This window comes from Cokeromyces recurvatus, assembly GCF_025118155.1.
Source record: "Cokeromyces recurvatus strain NRRL 2243 chromosome Unknown BX663scaffold_2, whole genome shotgun sequence".
Lineage (NCBI taxonomy): Eukaryota > Fungi > Mucoromycota > Mucoromycetes > Mucorales > Mucoraceae > Cokeromyces > Cokeromyces recurvatus.
Genome location: NW_026251388.1, coordinates 905,870 through 924,589, shown reverse-complemented (window position 1 = coordinate 924,589; position 18,720 = coordinate 905,870). Strand labels below are relative to the sequence as shown.

Genomic DNA, 18,720 nt, shown 5'->3' with positions numbered 1-18,720 from the left:
TTTTATTCTTTTCTTTTCTTTTTTAATAAAAAAAAAGAAAACTATCCTTTCCTTTTGAATATACAATGGCTTTAATAAAGGAAAATTCTTTAGATAATTTAAGTGATCAACATCAAGTTGAAGGTAAATTAAATTAAATATAAAAACTCTATTTTAATATATTTTTTTTTTTGGCATTCATCAAAGATTCGAATAAAAAAAAAGAAAATCCTGCTGCTTGTGTGTTTGTGGCAAGGTAAAATGATATACGTGTTTGTTTAATTGTTGTTGTAATAATAATAATAATATAAATCAAGTTTAAATAAGCATTTGGAAGATCAAGAATTACATGATAGTGTTTTGAAACACTTTAAACAATGGGGACAAATTATAGGTGTCAAAGTATTTAAAGATTGGCTAAAAAGACCTTATGCATTTGTACAATATGAAGTAAGTGTCTATAATTTAAACCTATACACATTATATATTTATACCACTTATTATAAGAATATATCCCATTGTAAACTTGCTTTAAAAGAAGCACCTGGAACAATATTAAATGGTAGAAGTATTCGATGTGAACCAGCAAGAGTAAATAGATCTATTTGTTTAATATCATTAAATCAACCATTTCATAAGAAAGTAAAAAAATTGAAAATTGAAAATTAAAAAAAAAAAAAAATCTGAAAATTTATTTATTTATAATAAAGCATATACAAGATACACTGTCAACATTTGGTGAAATTGAAGATATCACTATTTTACAACCTCATGGAAAATTCCATTCTATTTTTATTAAATATCGATATCGAGATGATGCTTTGAAAGCCTATATGGTAAAAGTTAAATATCCTTCTTGTATTCATCCTTCTAACCGCCCCTATATCATATGTAGACTTTAAAGTTTTCAGATCATCACTCTATTTCCAAGTTAATTCAACAAAATCAATGGTTTATTGAATGGGCTTCTAATTTAGATGATAATAATCTTCATGGTGTATGTGGTATTAGTTGTCGTTTAGATAAACTTTGTATCTTTGTAGGTAATTTACCTGAATCAACAAGTCAACATGATTTACATAAAGAATTTGACAAATTTGGTACAATTACCAATATTCATTTAATACGTAAACCCTATCATCGACCTACTATCAAAAAAGTATTTGCCTTTATTAAATACAAGTCTGAAAAAGAAGCATCAGATGCTATAGAGCATGAAGTAATAATAACAATAACAATAATAATAATAATGCTTAATTTTCCTTTTATATTAGAATGGTAAACTGTATAAAGATGATAAAATTATTCGTGTTTGTTTTCGACAATATCCTTTTAATTCTTGTAAACAATGCAATAATACAACTACTTTTATCAATGATCATCATAACAATATTATGTCAACAAATAATTTTTATTATTCTCCTCCAATGATAGAAGATTATTCTTCTGTAGGAAATACACCTTTTATGTATATCCCATCACTTTATCCTTCATATCTACAACAAGTATACATACATACATACATATATATATGTATATAGTACATGTCAATACTAATTCTATTTATTAGAATATGATACCTTTTACTACTAATACAAACACTACTGCTACTGCTAGTAATAATAATAATAATACTACTGCTACTACTACTACTACTACTACTCCTGCTACAACTACAGTACCTGCTACTACGGCACCTCAACAAGATAAATTATCAACATCAGCTAATAATAATAATAATAATAATCAATCTTCTTCTTCTTCTTCTTCTTCTTCTACAACTTCTTTATCAGCTTACTACCCCAATAAAGGTAAATAATCTATCTATCTATATACATGTATATATATACATATCATTATTATTAACAAAAAAAAAAAAAATCAAAATAATAGACAGCTTTTATAATACTATTATTACGCCATTCCTTTTTAATAATAATCCTGATTATACAAATGGTTATTACATGGATCCTTATCCTACTATGGTTTATTATACTTATCCACCACCACCACCACCACCACCACCTCTTCCTCACTCTACATATAATCCTTATAAATAAGTACAAAAATAAGTGTAGTTTATTGCTTGATTAAATTATAATAAAATAATTATATATGTATACACATATACATATATATACATATATCTATTTATATGCATATGCTAAACTTATATAAGGCCACTGTTTATATATTAATATCGACCTCCACGCTACAATAAAATAGAATATGAGAATAGGTATGTATATGCCGTATGTGTAGTTACATATATATATTTACATTAGCCAGGACACTTATCATACTTTTTGCTCCAAATGTTAACATTGAACCCAACTAAATTACCCACATAAATAAAACAAGTCATAATAAATTCAATCTAATTTATACCTGACGTGCAGAAGATCCTAACCAAGCAGCTTGTTCTAATTTTCTAGTCAAAAACTTTTCTGTTTCCATAAAGTTTTCACTTTGATCTTGTGTCATAAATAAATCAGCTGCACTATAAATAGCTGCTAATGATCCACGTTTAGTGTACCAATTCATCTAATAAAATAGATATATTTTTAATACATGTTTAAATCTTTTTTTTTCTCTACTTTACATCAGAACTTTTATCGCCTGCATAATACCAAATATCATCTGCAATATCTGCTAAATGTTTTAAAGACATATTCATGTTAGAAGGACGTGCCATAATAGCAAGTGCCTTTTTTTTTATTATTATTATTATTAGTTGGTAAGTTAGTGAGTTAGTTAGTTTAATGGATTGCTTCTTCTTCCTTTTATCTATTACCTCTGGCCATTTCTTAATATAAGGCTTATTCATATCTAAACGAAGTGTTGTTAATACTTTAACACGTTCATTCATTGATAATCTTTAAAGTTATTTTCATCCCCCACCCACCCACAAAAAAAAAAAAAAAAGAAAAAAGAAAAAAAGAGAGAGAGAGAGTGAGAGTGAGTGAGAGTGAGAAATGAATAAAGTAGCACAGCATAAAAAAAAAGTTACCCTTCAAATTCGCCTTTCAAATACTTTTCCTTTACTAAATCAGCAAATGCTTTACGTTGATAAGACAAATAAGCATCAATTAAACCTGCTTCTCCCCCTGGGAACATACCATGAGCTACAGAAGGGTAACCCAAAGTACGAGCTCCATGAATTAAACTTTCCATGGACCATCCATACTGTGGAATAAAAGGTAAAGTGGCAAAAAACATGTCATGACGAGGATCTTTATCGGAGGAAGGAGGTGGTGGTAACGCCTTTTCTTCTTTCTGAAGTGGAAGGCTATATATAGTGTTTAATAATTGTAATAGTAACATTACAAATGTATATACCTGGTAGGGGGTGTCTCGGAAGTAGGTGCAGCAACAAAAGTACGACGTGCTTGTAATAAAATTGGTAAATAGCTTTGTCTACCTTTTTGCACTATGGGCTGTTTCAATACATTTGAAGAACGGAGTGTGTTTGAAATGATAGATCGAAAATACGACATGGGTTGTAAAATTGTTTTGTTGAGACTACAACAATGGAAGGGTAAAAAAAAAACAAAAAAAAAAAGGACAAATTACAAAAAAAAGTGACTGCTAGTGTCTCTTCTCCACAACAACAGAAGAAGGCAGCCCATCTTTATCATGCATTTATCAACATAAGACTATTATCTATCAAAAAAAAATAGAAAAAATGTATAATTTATATCTTTTTTTATTTCTTTCAATTATAGCTAAAAGATATAAAAATATATAGTGTTTAATAATGGAACTTCTTTATATCTTTTTTTTTCCTTTTCACAAATACTGTTGTTATTGTGTGTATATATAGAAATTATGCACTCCTCATTACAATAACTTTAAATAGATTCGCTATTTTTTATTCATATTTGAAACTGTCATATCTATTCAGCAGCATTTTTTTATTATTTATGAATCGACTACTGTTTCCGACACGGACAAAAAAAAGTCTTCGGACACTAATTTTCAGAAATGAGAAAAAAAAGGAAAAAAAAAAATTGAACAGTGCTTCAAATACGTGAGACGTGCGGGGAGGGATAGAGAGAGGGAGTGAGGGGGGGGAGTGTGAGTGGAGAGAGGAAAAGAGAGCAAGGAGCAAGAGAATTATTCACAGAAAAAAAAAAAAAAAATCCGCCCACCTTTTTAAAAAAAAGGATTCCCCCCTTCTTTTCTTGGACACAACGACCGGTTTTGCTTAGATAATTAAACATGGTAAAATCAAAATAAGAGAAGGGATTGGAAATGAGATGGATGAATGTCGATAAAATATATTGGATTAAATATGGATGGATTTATATATATTAAAAAAAAAGGGAAAGAGAGAGAGAGAGAGAGAGAACGATAAAATGTTGGAAACATGGATGAATTCATGTCAATTCTTCTCATTACCAATTCCCAATTCAATGACAACATCACATTCTCATACATTATTGTTAGGGTATCGATCTTAAGAAACATCACGTCAAGAATACCAATCGTACTGCCCCCAAGTCTGACAATGTCTACTTGGCTTTGTTGGTTAAGGTAAAAATAAAAAAAATAAGAACATGGAGGAAAAGACAGAATTCTCCTACTTTGACTAAAAAAAAAAGAATGTTGATTAACATGATGGAAACCTTTTTATTATTTTAGCTTTACCGCTTCCTTGCTCGTCGTACTGATGCCAACTTCAACAAGGTCGTCTTGAAGCGTCTCTTTATGTCCCGCATCAACCGCCCTCCTGTCACTGTTTCTCGTATTGTCAAGAACAACAAGGAAGGTAAGACAGTTGTCGTCGTTGGTACTGTCACCGATGACTCTCGTCTTCTTGATCTTCCTAAGCTCTCTGTTGCTGCCCTTCGTTTCACCAAGACCGCTAAGGCTCGTATCTTGAAGGCTGGTGGTGAAGTCTTGACTTTGGATCAATTGGCTCTCCGTGCTCCTACTGGTTCCAACACCATCCTTATCCGTGGTGCCAAGAACAGCCGTGAAGCCGTCAAGCACTTTGGTTTCGGTCCTCACAAGAACAAGAAGCCCTATGTTCGTTCCAAGGGTCGTAAGTTCGAACGTGCTCGTGGTAAGCGTGCTTCTCGTGGTTTCAAGGTTTAAAATGCATTTTTTGTGTGTGTGGCTGAAGTTATTTTTATTTTATTTTTTTCTTACCTGGAAATAATGACAGTAATAAAAAAAAGAAAAGAAAAGAAAAAGAATGACTATTTTTTTTTTTTTTGTAGACTGACTATACTACATGATGAAAGCAATGTAAAGGAAGAGCGTTTTTTTTCTTAGTATATAAGATGGAGTTGTTTATGTTTTACATGCCTTTTTTTTATTATTATTATTATTATTATTTTGATTTTTAATACATATACAAATAACAAAAAAGATTGATAGTGAGTGAGTGAGTGAGTGAGTGAGTGGAATTAACCTCTTAAGGCCTTCAACTTGGCAGCGGCATCAGGGAAATCTTTTGCAAATCGAGTTTGAGTCTTGGTAGCTTCAACATAAGAAATAGCGTGTTCAAGTTCAGCTTCTGTTCTAGCTAAATCAATTGCCATTTCATAATACTTGAGAGCCTCTTCAGGTTTGCCTTGTTCCAGCAAAATTTGTGCTAATGATGCAACAGCGGCATCACAAGCAGGATCTACTTCTAAAGCACTTTGACATAATCGAGTAGCTTCTTCAATGTTACCCATCACTTGATACATCAACATAGCTTTATTAATGTAAGGCAAAGGATTCTTAGGATCCAATGTCATGGCCTTTCCAAACATTTCAATCGCTTCTGGCAACTTTTGTTGATCAACTAAAAGTTCACCATAATAGTTGTGAACATCAGTACTATCAGCAAACTTCTTGAGTGTATTATTGAAAGTGGACATGGAAGCAGAAATGGAACCAAGCTTGTATTGAACAACACCCAATTGAATATGGGCATAAACAAAGGAATCGTCTAATTTGATACTTTCACTGTAGTCCTTTGCAGCTGCATCATAATTACCACTAATATAATTGACTTGTCCTCTATGATAATAGATATCTGGATCATTGGGATTAATGGCAATAGCTTCATCAAATTGCTTAAAAGTGGCATCCACATCACCTATACATTAGGGTAAATAAGAATATAGATATAACATCAACTATGAAATAAATTTACCTTGCTCCATACAAATACTAGAACGTTTAATATAACTTTGAACAAATTTAGGATCTGCTTCAATAGCTTTATCAAAATAACTCAAAGCTTCCGTTGTATTTCCTTTCAAGAAAGCAAAAGTACCCATCAAGTTCAAGGCATAAGCTTGATAAGCAGGAGAACAACCTAATTCGACTGCCTTTTCACATGCTTCCAAAGCAGTATTATAATCCTTTTCTGCGATGGCACGGTAAGCCTTTGCATAATAAGCATCACCTGATTCATCATCAGGGATACTTGCCAAATCTTGAACAACTATATATACAAATTGATATAAGAAGGTGGAAACAAACAAAAGATGATTTATATTATTTACCAGGACGGAAAGAGTCAAGATAGGCATTTACAAAAGTAGGAGAAGGTAAACGAGGTTTCTTTGTCTATAGAAATGCATTTAATGTTAAATCCTTCTTTCCCCTTTCATTATTATTATTATTATTATTATTATATACCTTCATGATTTCCTTTGCCTTTTTTTCAGAAACAAGCTTCAACACACGCTCCATAGCCTTACTAGCTGATTCATTCTTAAAAGCATCCAAAATACAAACACAAGTAAAGTCTATAAAAACACACACACACACATATATATATATACATGTATATGAAATAAGTCTAAATGTTATTTTCTTTTTTTTTTTCACGCATGCATATTACCATAAAGAGAATTTTCTAAATCTCCCTTTTTTTCTAATGCGTGAGCACGTCTGTTCAAAGCCTTTACATAAACAGGATCTAAACGAAGCGCTTCATTACAGTCTTCAATAACACGATCATTATAGCCCAAGTTAGCATAACAAGCAGCACGGTTAGAATAAAAAATAGGGTCTGCCTTATACTTGAGTGCTAATGTATATAGTTCAGCAGCTTCTTCGTATGCTTTGCTACTAAATTTGGCATTGCCTTGGGTCTTGAGTGCTTGAGCAGCTTCAGCACGTTTCTAGAGAAAAAGAATTAATCTAATATAAAGAAAAAAAGAAAAAAAAAGAAAAACTTACTTCATCACTTAAGGCGACAATTTCATCATCTGACAATGTAGTAAAATCAGGTTCTGTTGTTTCAACTGTAGTTTCTGTAGTTGTTGTCTTTTTTTCTTCTACCGGGGTTATTTCTTCTGTGGTAGTTGTAGTGGTAGTGGTAGTAGTGGTAGCTGAGGTATCATGAACTGATTTCTTACCTAAATAAAAATAATGTCCAGTATTTTTAAATTAGTTAACATGTACATTATAGTTCAATGTGAATAGAATTCTATATATTTATATATATATATTTTTTTTCTTTTTTCTTTTACTCACTCATTGGTTCTCTTTTAGATTCAGGCTTCTTCCTTTTATTACTTGAGGTCAAATAATAAGCACCGGCACCTGCAAGGGTTAAACCAGCTACAAGAGCACAGTAAAATTTCCAATCTTTATCTTCGAAGGACTTTTTAATTCTATCCAAAGTGCTTGAATGTACTTGTGTACTTTGTACAGGTGCCATATTATGTGATATAATTTTTTTATTTAAATAACAAAAAAAAAAAAAATAAAATAAAATAAAAAATAGGCGTTTAACTTTTTCTATTTTTTTTTTTTTTTAAATCATCCCCCCCTCCATTCCCCCCCCCCGAAAATAAAAATAAAAATACTGCTAATAATAATAATAATAATAATAGTGTTTGTAAAAGTGATGATTATGATTTAAATTTTATTTGAGAAACTTGACCTAATGTGAGCACATAGTAGTATAGAATAGATACTGTATTGCCCAGGCCAGAGTTTGATAGAGTAAATTATGAAACTAGAAACATTTCAAGAATGAAAAAAATAGACAAATATTTGTTAATAAAAGGAAAACAAATATGAATAATAAAACATGTTAGCAATATAAAGCATCAGTTATCAACACAAAGGTCAAGAGAGAAGCTTTGAGCCAATATCAAATGCAAAATATATAAATAAATAAATAAAAGGTAGTTTGTCATGAAATAGACGATTGAGTTTAAACAGGATACAGCAAATAGCTTATTCCAAAGGGGAGAGGGAGGGGAAATAATAATAGTAATAATAAAGTGGAACTTTAATAGTAATAGGCATTTAATTGTATGTGCTCGAGAGTAGCTAATGTTAGAATGGTAGATGTAGACTATCTGTAATAATAGGCGGTGTACCCTTTCTTCCGTGATTGGTCAACCAACAAGGCATGGCATTATTTATTTATTTTTTTGCGGAGGGTCTAATGAAGCTGTCACTAAATATACAATAAATACATTGGTTCTGACAATCCTCTAGTTGTATGTAGAGTTTTTGAGGTAACGGAATTAGTCGCTAGCTAAGTTCAAATAATCTGTGAACAAAAAGCTTGCTGCCAGTAATGCAATGTTTCTATTCAAATATCAGAATAAAGCAAGTATATTTTATATATATATATGTAATTTCAAATAATACAGAGAACTAGAAAAGAATTAGTTACGAGTGAATCATGTCAAGTTATTGTTAATGAAGTGTACGCTGTTCTACATCAATTTATAGATCTTGAAGAAGTATATTGATAAGCTGAAATCTCTTCTTTTATATTATTTGTCCAGGTACTTTTTTTTTTTTTTAATCTGGGGTAATTGACTTTGGTTACCTTATTTTGATGATCTTTGAATGTCAGCTTGTGGTAGTATCAAATGTATTAAGAAAAAAAAAAGATGGAATAGACATTAAAGCGATAGAAATAAATATGCCTATAACAAAAGAAAAATAATGTCTGAAGAACTATTTATTCGGCATATATAATGATCAATATAGATGTTTTATTTATTAGTTTCTATGACTTTAGAATCGTTGATATAATAGAAAGGAAGACAGCAAGCTTTGGATGTATATTCATGTAACAAAAGTATAGCAAAGGAAGAAGATACGATAAATAGAAGAAATCCTAAAATATCATACCTGTCTATGTAATATTTCCATCCCATTATTATTTTTAAGCTACTACTACTACAACACAGATGTAAATTTGGTATGGGTTGGCTGAAAAATAAATAAATAAATGCTTTTATGTTGAAGAAAAGTTAGGTGAATTGAGTCTTTTACACATAAATGAGTATAATATATCCAAGGTAAACAATAGTTTTTTTTTTTTCTTAGGGCCCTTCCTTTATTCTTCCAATATTAAGCTAACCTTTTTTTAGATAGTTATCCTCTCAAATTATTTACTCCTAAGCCTTCTAACATGTTCTTGGTTTTGCTTCATTTTACAAGTATATTGTCTTTAATGGGAGGGAGGGTTTACTCTAATATTTTACGATATACATGTATACTATATCTTGGGTTCTATACATACATACATACATACATATATATATATATATCAGGTAATATATTCATAAAATAATATTTTATTATGTCAGACCACTGCCCTTTTATTTTATTTTTCTTATTAATGTATAAATTGCTTTGCCTTATTATTAAATTTGTTTTAGTCTTTTTCCTACCTCTCTTTCTCTCTTCTTCCTACATTATTATCTTTGGATTAAATATTATTTTACTATATCCACTTCCACATAACTAATATGGAAAAAAGACATCATTACACTTGTGTTTCATATATACATATATGGTGTTAATAGTGTTTTCATTCGGTTTTAGAAATGTTATTTCTATGTATTGTATTTATTACTGAGGAATATTAGGGATAATAGAATAATATGCTCTAGGACATATATAAATTTCCTTTTTATAGGTTTAATGTCTTTATATAATAAGGTATTGTCATTGTTTTTTTTTCATGACTAATATTATTACTACCAATATATGTACATATTAAGATATATGAATAGATCGCAAGGGAAATATATAACATAAAGCAATGTTATATAAATAAATGAATGAATAGTAATAATAATAATAATAATAAAAAAAGATAAATAAATAAAAAGAAAGGGTTAAATTTCTACATGTAATGAATTAAAATAAAATACCAATAGGAAAAAAAAAAAAAAAAAGACCAACGAGTAATTTAATTTTCCAGGATATTCTTTTCAGCTCTATTCCAGTCACCTACACGGATAACAGGCTTAGAAAAAGGAACAACAGTGTCATAAGCTTTAATAAGAGGATCCTTTTCGTTCCAGTAATCAGTAATAAAGTCAGAAATACATTTGGAACGAGCTGGCATATGGGCAGAATTTGTACTAATGCCCTTTTTCAAACCAAAGTCTTCCATAGGTTCTTGAGGACGAACATAGGTAGGTGCTACATTTGAGATACCAGAAGCCATCATTGAGAAACCAAGATCTTCACAATTTAATCTTGAATCGATTGTTTCGTGTAACTTTGAATCTAAAAGACTATATACATGTATATGAATATATGTGTATATAAATGAGTTAAAATTCTTTATAAAAATCAACCATAATATATATAGACTTTACCAAGTATAGCTAAATAAGTAATCTGATCGAATAAACATACTCTTGGTTAAAATGATACTGTAAGGTGCCTTTCCAATTATTTTATATGTAGCTTCATGGGATTCAGGTGAATAGGTATGGTAACGAGGGAAATGACCAACTACACTATCTTTACGTTGCTGCCAAATCTATACATTATGTATCAATATTACTTTATCCTATATCTTCTTATATCCTATATATATATATATATATATTACCGAAAATGTGAATTCTAAATCATCAAGATCAATATAAATATCATCATCCATAATATAGACAGCATCCGTCTTGAGTTCATTTACAGGATTAAAGCGATTATTTAAGGAATCAAATGATTGCATTAAGACTTTAACGCGATCAAGGTCTTTCTCTGAAATTCCTTGATACAGGGTATCGGGGACCTCTAAATTAGGGTTGTGCCAAGTTACAAAGACAGTATGTACCTTTTTAGATTTCAAGAGATGTTGAATAAGTAATGATAGATGTTCAATGCGTTCAGGGTTATAAGTACTAATCATAACAGAAAATTGATTTTGAATAGTAAAATGATTGATATTATTTGAATTAGCGTCTAGATAGGCATCACAAACCATACGTTGTCTATCCTTATTCTTCCAATCAGAGCCTAATTCGTTAAATGATCCACACACACACACACAAATGCATATTTCTTTAGTTACATGACCATTATTTGAAATATATTTTGATACATACTTAAATTAAACAAGTCTCTAAGACTATTAGATAAATGACGCCATTTATAAAAGCCTAAAGGATCATATTCTTTCTTCCAGTCAAAGTCATGATAAGTATGGAAATTCCATGGCTTCATTTTTTTATCAAAAACATAAACATTCTATATATATATATATATATGTTTGTGTGTTAGTTTGATAAACAAGAATACACGTATTCTTACCTGCTTTAATGTGTCTTTCGGAATACGTAAAGAATAGTCGAAAAAAGATTGATCGAGCAATTGATTAAATAACTGAGCGCTATTTGTATTGGATGATAATCTTTTATAATCTCGGACAAGGGATTCGAACGTAATAGGGTTTGGCTCTAGAATAAAGAGTGGAGTATAAAATTCTTCTTTATTCACGATAGAAGAACCTGATGGAAAGTTGAATAATTGATCGACATTCTAAAACAATAAAATAAAATAAAAAGGTTAAAACACCGAGAGTACAAACACAAAAAAAAAAAAAAAAAAAAAAAAAAAAAAAAAAAAAAAAAAAATGACATTTACATTATCAAATATAATTTCTGGTGTAAAATAAACAACTTTTTGATAGTCGAACAAAGCCCAGAGATTAATCAACATGGCTGGATTGCAACTGTTATATTTCATGTTATCATTAAAAGATAGCATTGATGTCTATTGTATTGAAGAAGAAGAATATTAGTAAAATTAGTAAAAAAAAAAAGGAAAGAGCTGCTATGTTTCAGATAGAGTAAATATATAAACAAGGACTTACCTTAATAACATGTGTGCCAAGCTCTTTTAGACGTTCAATATCCTCGTTCTTCATAGTTTCAGGTATCAAAACAATAACATCTTTTTTTGATGATGGTTTCTTGGCAAACGCAGTATTTAATGAATAAACAGATATCAAAGTAGCTTCTAACTAAATATATAACGTCAAAAAAAAATAAGGCTACACAAATATTATATCATTATTATATTTACCATATTTGGATCACATATCATAGTTGCAAGTGCATTCTTCTTTTTAAATAGATTAAATGCTGAAGAGTCTCTTGATTTATCTTGTTGTTGAGCAAATTGCATATCTGTTTTCCTTATCGATGGATATAAGGTGAATACTAATATGCAACATAACGCAGAAGCTAGTGTTAATATATAAAATCTTCTATTCATTTCTCTTGTTTCTTTTTTTTTTTTCTTTCTTTCTGGATTTATATAATAATAGTGCAAATAAAAAAAAATATATGAATATGTATATTTATATAAAAAAAAAAAAGAAGAAGAAGAAGAAGAAAGGAATAATTATATAAATAAATAAAAGGATTTCAATGTTTTATATATAAAAGTAATTATAGCCTTTTTTTTTTAAAAAAAAAATGATTTGTCACAGTGTCCTAATTTGAAGTCCGTATTTTGACAAATAAAGGAAAAGATAGCTCGTCCACTAAAATAGGACTTCAAATTGTTCTCTTTTTCTATTATTATAAGCTTATAAATGATAAGGTTCAAATTTCAAAATTTAAACATAAATAGGGATGACATAAGAGAGCAAGAACAACGACAAGTGATCTTAGATAGAAGAATAGATATATATGAGTTTTGACTTGTTAAATAAAGCTATTTAATGTAATAAATAGGATGTAGATGCTATAAATATATATCTTACGGCGATAGTATAAAAGGGAACTGTTTATATCAAACACAGACATCGGCCATTTTAACATATTTGTAATATACACAACAAGTGCATCATCCTATTAATTATGTGATACAATAATAATAAACACAGTTTATGCATAACAATCTAATTCTATTCATGTGTATAAGGTAAAGTATCTCTTCTCCTTTTTATATCATACATAACTTGTAAGGTACACGCTTACATTCTTCTATGCTGTCTTTTTATTATTATTAGTATTATTATTAGTATTTTTATTTTATTTTTTATTTTGTTTTTTTTTTAATAAATAAATAAATAATATATTTATATTTATATAATACAATTAGTTAATCTGTAAAGGGTAAACGCAAGGGAACACGACCGATCATTGACTTTAAGGTTTTAACCCATTCTTCACTTTCTTCTAAACTATCACTTACACAATCTAAATAATAATCTGGAAAGGATAATCTAAAAAATCCTTTATGATTTCCTGTATGAATAGGCTCATGTCCGAATACTTTAGTAGTATCTTCTTCTATTAAGGTCACAATGACTTTATCTGCTGCTGCGCTCAATCTAATCACGTCTGCTATATTATAATGATTCCATACTTGTCTTTTATCAGATGTATATCCAATAAGTTGACTACCAATTAATCTATAAAAATGTCTTTTCCATATCTAACATGAATTAGAAGAACATATATTTTAATAAGTATACACATTTGCCTTTCTATCTTTATTTATTTATTTATTTATTTTTTTTTTTTTACCTGATTTCCTTGTTTTCTTGTTGATAAATATCCACTTTGCCAACAAGTATCATGCCATTGTCGAATCTTCAAAGTTAAATCACATTCTCTTAAACTTCGAGGAACTTGGGCATTCGGATGTGAAACAGGTAGATATAGCATTTCAATATTTAATTTACCTACAATCTTTAAGAAATCTTCTTCATCTCCAAATTGTTCTCTGCGTGCTCTTTCTCGACTTGTTCTTGCATACCAAGAATTAAAACAATCAAAATTGGCTTCATAAGTTTTTCTATAACATCCAGGGATCATATGATCAACTGCAAATCTTGTTTGGCCAATCGCTCCATCATCTGGGTGAACATAGCCAGAGAGATGTTCCTTTTGTTTTCGAATGGATGTGAACCATCGACTAAGACCTGTCTTGGGTCTTACATGATAATCTGGCCGAACATGAAGTGAAACGGTAATAATCATACCAGGACGTGTATCAATAATACATTCATAGTCCATCAGGATTTGATGACTAAGGATCTCATAGCGTGACATATATTCGTATTCGCCATCACTTATAACGCATCGTACGTATGTAATTTCTTTAGGTAAAGGAAGTAATACATGATGTGCTCCGCTTACTGCTATATACATTTTACCATACCGATTCGCCTCTATTGAAGTAGATATTTTTGGTTGATATGATCCTTCTTCTGTTATGTTAGGGTTTATTTCTAATTTGGTAGATGAAGATATGGTATGTGGAAGTTGATTATCATCCATAGAAACTTCATGTGCATTAGGAATTATACTATGTTCTCTAATGGTTGTCTTAGGACTCTCAACAGGAGTCGTATTTATCTTTTTTGAAACAGCTCGTTTCACCATATGTTCTTCTTCATTTATGTTTAATGATTCATCGCAATGCTGTATTCTTTTACTAGAAGAGGGTAGGGCATTCATATAATGACTAATATCCTCTACACGAGGATTTTTGGGATCATGGGGGATAACCTCCTGTACTTGGTTTGCTTCTGCAACTGAAACTATAGATCGAGAAGGGAAATGGATCAGGGAGTGGGTATCATCTTTGGTATCTTTTTGTTGCTGTTGTACAGAAAGTAAGGAGGAATTATCGTTTAAAGTAGACTGGGGATCAGGCTTAACTGAATTTGATGGTAGTAATTGGACTATTTCTTGGTCTTCTCTATCTTCTTTTGATTGTTGTATAGATAAGTTTTGGTCCATAAAGACAACAATTTCTCCCTCTTCTTCGTCAATGATATGATTTATGTCATCATCCTTTTTCTCTTCAGATTTTCGATTATCATTATATGAATTTACTGTATAGTTTGAGTTATTTGTTACATTTTGATATAACTCTATTTCCTCATTATTTTCAGCCTGTAGGATTTCATTACCGTGATAAGTTTGCTTGTAATAATCATCGCTATTATCTTTATCTTCATCATCTAGTTTTGTATTTTCTGTTGAATTTGAATTCTTGAAAGAATAAATACTTGAACTTAAGGTATAAGAAGATGTAGAAGAAGATCTATGACTTGATGTTTCCATCAATAACTGTGATTGACGCTGACTATCTGTTTTCCAGTCATCATCAGGATCAAACCAGTTCTCACTACCTGTTTCACTTGACGACTGATTAACTATGAAGGATTCATGTTTAATTATTTCAGTAGTTGCAAGTTGATGAATACCAGTAGACCAATGAAGACGTTGACTACCACTTTCTCTTTTTTCTATGTTAATATCATTTGAAGATGTAATTTCTTTTGAGATATTTTCTATTCCTTGTTGTTCTTCAGCATTTAAATCATTTTCTACTACTTCTTTCTTTAATGATATTTTAGCTTCTTCATTATGATCCATTTCTTGCTGATACAAAGACTTAATAATTTGGTCTTCCTCCATATCTGATGAGTATTTAGAAGAAGACCTTTTGTTATTATCATTAGCATCATCGTCACTTTCAGAATTATGTAATTCAAGTTCCTGTGCTGTTAAATTATCATAAGACATTATCCAATCTTGTTCATTATAAGTATTCCTATCCTCATTATTGATTATATTTGTTGTACTATTAGGTTCATGTACTACTGATAGCTGTTTAATTTCAAAGGGATGAGGGTTTGCTAAGGTAGGTGTTGTGGCCTCATCTTCATCACTTTCACCTTCCTCTATTCTTATATCATCATCATTCTTTTCTTCTTGAAGTTCAATAGTATTAGTATGAGTTATAATTGCTTTATCCCTTTGGATATTTGATGAATAAGTATCTACAGTTAATTCACTATTATCTAAAGCTTGTTTTTGATCATGATTCATATTATAGTTGGTAGATAGAGGTTCTTCTATTATATTAAAATGGTTGCTAATTGTATATGAGGCTTCTACATCATCAGGCGCATCTAAATGTACTGATTCGCAAGCTATTTCCTGATTATGTATTAGACTTTCTAAAGCACTAATTTCACCTATTAGCTTGTCAGAAATAGTGAATGATAAACTATTATCTTTATTCAGCACTGTATCTTCAAGCATTTCTTTTTCCTCTGTTTTTTCTTCTCCTTTTTCATTTTCTTTTTCTTCTCCTTTTTCTTCTCCTTTTTCTTCTACTGTTTCTTCTACTGTTTCCTCTACTTTTTCCTCTACTTTTTCCTCTGCTTTTTCCTCTGCTTTTTCCTCTGCTTTTTCTTCTGCTTTTTCTTCTACATTTTTATTTCTTTCATCGTCTTCTTTAACTTCTTTAACTTCTTTAACTTCTTTAACTTCATCTTCATCATCATATTCTTCTCCTTCTTCTTCTTCAATCAATATAGGTAATGAATCAGTTTCAATAAAGTTAGTTCTTGTATTTAATAAATCATTAGTTTGAATAGATTCTTCTTGTAGCTTCTCTTTTCTATTTTTGTCTAATTGGCTATTGTATTGTCTATCACTTAATTCCATATCGTTGTTAACACTTTTAACAGAGTCTTGTGTTTTGTATAATAGCTCATTTTCTAAACTCATATAAATAGTTTCGTCATTACTGTTTTCGGTCATATTTTTATCAATTTCATTTATAGAATGTGATATACTCTTAACAGATTGATCTGATAAGTTTTCGCCTATCGAAATAGTACTATCAGATAAACTACAAGGTTCATCTATCGCCTTATCTTGCTTTTGTTTCTCTATTGATCCTGCTATAAATAACATTAAAAGTTGTTATATTGCTTAACTCATCCATCCTTTTTTTTTTTTAGAAACATACCATCTACAGTACTAATATTGTCTTCTTCTTTAACAACATCCTTATTCCAAACAGTAAACACTTTTCCTGTCGAGTATATTTCGACTTCCTCCTCAATATTTAAATTCTCATGAGCATCTATAATCTCTTGTACTTTACTAGAAGCTTCCAAATTTATCTTATTTTTGTCATTGGTCTTATTTGGCTTCATGAATGCTAGTTGATTGGAACTAATAGGTGTTGATTGTTGATTTACCGATAAACATTCAACTTCATTTTCTGTTATTCGTATTTGGTCTTCATTTATTAAAGACTTCTCTGTAAAGCCTCTAAGAGGGTCAGTAGAAGGTAGTGTGGATGGCTCATCAGGTGTTTCCTTTTCCGTTGAAAAAAAGTCTACTGATTTAGTATTTATATCTAATTCTATTTGCTGCTCTATAGGATCATGATTCGATGCCTCTGTTTCATCTTCTTTTTCAATATCGCTCATATTAGAATATATCGTTTTGGAAAAAGTGGGGCTAGTAGGCGATGATGCAGCACGTAATTCATCTAATGTCGGCACACGCAATTGGTTATTTTCTGTATTGTTTTGTTGACGAAAGACACTACCGGAAACATAAGAACGATCTTTTAAAGAATTAATAACACGTGAACTTCGACGAATTTGATCAGCTACTTCTCCCAAATGTCTCCTTCTATCTCTGTTTGCTGAAGCCGCTGAAATAACAAGCGGTTGTTGTGGCTGTTGATGCTGTTGTTGTTCAAATTTTTTTAGTAATGGGTTATTCTTAACAGCTGAACGTTGAGCAAGCATCTCAACTTCCTTTAAACGCCTCAAACGTTGTTTTTCCAGCTCTTCTTCTTCTTCACTTAATACACGACGTCTTCTTTCTTCAAGGTGACCAGGCCGAAAGTAACGTCGAGTTGAATTGTGTCGTTCAGTAGTAGGCTTTTTATTATTAGGTGATTCAGCAAGTTCACGCAATCGTCTAAATCGATCAGAAACATTTATTTTGGATTGATTTGTCACTGGCTTCTTTTTACTAATTATGAGCTTAACTTGATCGCTTTCGTCAACTATCGTTTTTGTTTTATTTTCTTTTTCCCCTTCCTCCTCCTCCTCCTCTTGTAGTTTTTCTTGAGTTGGTAAATGACCTAATCTATTCTGTATGTTTGTTAATGCACCTTTATCTAAAAGCTGTTGAATTAATTCAGGTTGATCTAAAAGATAGGCAAGATGCATCGTAGTATTTTGTTCTGCTCCCCAAAGACAAGTATTCAATTCATCATTTTTTGTATGCTATCATAAGAGATGAGTTCAATGATATGTGTATACATGTATACGTGTATTATTTGCTTACTTTTAATATAAAATCAATAAGTACAACACGTTCATTGATCCATTCGTCATCAGGTAAACCATAATCAAATAAGATATGATGAAGCGCATAAACGGGACGTATGGATGATCCTAACATTTTGAATCTCTTTAGACGGTGAATGAAATGAGCAAAGTCATTTTCAAGATGTATTAATGGCATTAACGGTGTCCATAATAATCGTGGTTCAATATTATATAGCTCTTGAACACTGTCATAATCAAGTGCTTCTATAGCTGTTGTCCAATCGGAAACTAGCACTTCATCTAATGACATTTTTTGTCCTTTATTTTACTATTTTCTTTTCTTGAAAAAAAATAAATAAATAAATAAATAATAATTCCTAAATGTGAAGGTAGGAGAACAG

At 30.4% G+C, this 18,720-nt stretch overlaps 6 protein-coding genes across 6 annotated transcripts; 2 read left to right on the top strand and 4 right to left on the bottom strand.

The window, feature by feature from the left end:
* The first annotated feature begins 30 nt into the window (after window positions 1–30).
* Window positions 31–2,306, top strand: BX663DRAFT_131085 (uncharacterized protein). Its single transcript, XM_051521540.1, has 9 exons — window positions 31–123; window positions 187–235; window positions 297–429; window positions 487–621; window positions 690–815; window positions 875–1,198; window positions 1,254–1,484; window positions 1,550–1,790; window positions 1,873–2,306. Exons 1-9 carry the CDS (start codon window positions 66–68, stop codon window positions 2,037–2,039), a joined length of 1,464 nt encoding a protein of 487 aa, XP_051387171.1. The 5' UTR covers window positions 31–65; the 3' UTR covers window positions 2,040–2,306.
* BX663DRAFT_495103 (COQ9-domain-containing protein) lies at window positions 2,022–3,560 on the bottom strand. The gene is made up of 5 exons (XM_051525582.1): window positions 3,319–3,560; window positions 2,990–3,268; window positions 2,774–2,855; window positions 2,582–2,686; window positions 2,022–2,523 (listed from the first exon to the last, which is right to left on the bottom strand). The coding sequence occupies exons 1-5, from the start codon at window positions 3,474–3,476 to the stop codon at window positions 2,362–2,364; spliced, it is 786 nt and encodes a 261-aa protein (XP_051387170.1). The 5' UTR covers window positions 3,477–3,560; the 3' UTR covers window positions 2,022–2,361.
* A 545-nt stretch (window positions 3,561–4,105) lies between these two features.
* BX663DRAFT_557770 (60S ribosomal protein L18-B) lies at window positions 4,106–5,222 on the top strand (the record flags this gene model as incomplete). Its single annotated transcript, XM_051531783.1, has 4 exons — window positions 4,106–4,248; window positions 4,429–4,515; window positions 4,624–5,073; window positions 5,205–5,222. The coding sequence occupies exons 1-4, from the start codon at window positions 4,234–4,236 to the stop codon at window positions 5,220–5,222; spliced, it is 570 nt and encodes a 189-aa protein (XP_051387169.1). The 5' UTR covers window positions 4,106–4,233.
* A 27-nt stretch (window positions 5,223–5,249) lies between these two features.
* On the bottom strand, window positions 5,250–7,694 carry BX663DRAFT_495090 (uncharacterized protein). The gene is made up of 7 exons (XM_051525581.1): window positions 7,465–7,694; window positions 7,168–7,346; window positions 6,827–7,109; window positions 6,622–6,731; window positions 6,486–6,549; window positions 6,131–6,424; window positions 5,250–6,073 (listed from the first exon to the last, which is right to left on the bottom strand). The coding sequence occupies exons 1-7, from the start codon at window positions 7,649–7,651 to the stop codon at window positions 5,394–5,396; spliced, it is 1,797 nt and encodes a 598-aa protein (XP_051387168.1). The 5' UTR covers window positions 7,652–7,694; the 3' UTR covers window positions 5,250–5,393.
* Window positions 7,695–10,159: 2,465 nt separating this feature from the next.
* Window positions 10,160–12,390, bottom strand: BX663DRAFT_548253 (glycosyl transferase family 64 domain-containing protein; the record flags this gene model as incomplete). The annotated part of the gene is made up of 8 exons (XM_051531065.1): window positions 10,160–10,490; window positions 10,575–10,741; window positions 10,814–11,220; window positions 11,310–11,451; window positions 11,515–11,742; window positions 11,848–11,976; window positions 12,077–12,226; window positions 12,289–12,390. The coding sequence occupies 8 exons, from the start codon at window positions 12,388–12,390 to the stop codon at window positions 10,160–10,162; spliced, it is 1,656 nt and encodes a 551-aa protein (XP_051387167.1).
* Window positions 12,391–13,237: 847 nt separating this feature from the next.
* On the bottom strand, window positions 13,238–18,718 carry BX663DRAFT_539909 (uncharacterized protein). The gene is made up of 4 exons (XM_051530736.1): window positions 18,336–18,718; window positions 16,993–18,274; window positions 13,743–16,924; window positions 13,238–13,650 (listed from the first exon to the last, which is right to left on the bottom strand). Exons 1-4 carry the CDS (start codon window positions 18,627–18,629, stop codon window positions 13,315–13,317), a joined length of 5,094 nt encoding a protein of 1,697 aa, XP_051387166.1. The 5' UTR covers window positions 18,630–18,718; the 3' UTR covers window positions 13,238–13,314.
* Window positions 18,719–18,720: the final 2 nt, after the last annotated feature.

What these genes read in the sequence shown, in the direction of transcription:
- BX663DRAFT_539909 (XM_051530736.1), bottom strand. Translation starts at nt 18,629, where the DNA reads ATGTCATTAGATGAAGTGCTAGTTTCCGATTGGACAACAGCTATAGAA. An exon ending in TTATTGATTTTATATTAAAA is followed by an intron (nt 18,275 to 18,335) that starts GTAAGCAAATAA and finishes CTCTTATGATAG; the next exon opens with CATACAAAAAATGATGAATT. An exon ending in CAATATTAGTACTGTAGATG is followed by an intron (nt 16,925 to 16,992) that starts GTATGTTTCTAA and finishes TGTTATTTATAG; the next exon opens with CAGGATCAATAGAGAAACAA.
- BX663DRAFT_495103 (XM_051525582.1), bottom strand. Translation starts at nt 3,476, where the DNA reads ATGTCGTATTTTCGATCTATCATTTCAAACACACTCCGTTCTTCAAAT. An exon ending in TCCGAGACACCCCCTACCAG is followed by an intron (nt 3,269 to 3,318) that starts GTATATACATTT and finishes CACTATATATAG; the next exon opens with CCTTCCACTTCAGAAAGAAG. An exon ending in CAGGCGATAAAAGTTCTGAT is followed by an intron (nt 2,524 to 2,581) that starts GTAAAGTAGAGA and finishes CTATTTTATTAG; the next exon opens with ATGAATTGGTACACTAAACG.
- BX663DRAFT_131085 (XM_051521540.1), top strand. Translation starts at nt 66, where the DNA reads ATGGCTTTAATAAAGGAAAATTCTTTAGATAATTTAAGTGATCAACAT. An exon ending in ATCCTTCATATCTACAACAA is followed by an intron (nt 1,485 to 1,549) that starts GTATACATACAT and finishes TCTATTTATTAG; the next exon opens with AATATGATACCTTTTACTAC. An exon ending in AGCTTACTACCCCAATAAAG is followed by an intron (nt 1,791 to 1,872) that starts GTAAATAATCTA and finishes TCAAAATAATAG; the next exon opens with ACAGCTTTTATAATACTATT.
- BX663DRAFT_495090 (XM_051525581.1), bottom strand. Translation starts at nt 7,651, where the DNA reads ATGGCACCTGTACAAAGTACACAAGTACATTCAAGCACTTTGGATAGA. An exon ending in TTTAGAAAATTCTCTTTATG is followed by an intron (nt 6,732 to 6,826) that starts GTAATATGCATG and finishes GTGTTTTTATAG; the next exon opens with ACTTTACTTGTGTTTGTATT. An exon ending in TCTTGACTCTTTCCGTCCTG is followed by an intron (nt 6,425 to 6,485) that starts GTAAATAATATA and finishes TTGTATATATAG; the next exon opens with TTGTTCAAGATTTGGCAAGT.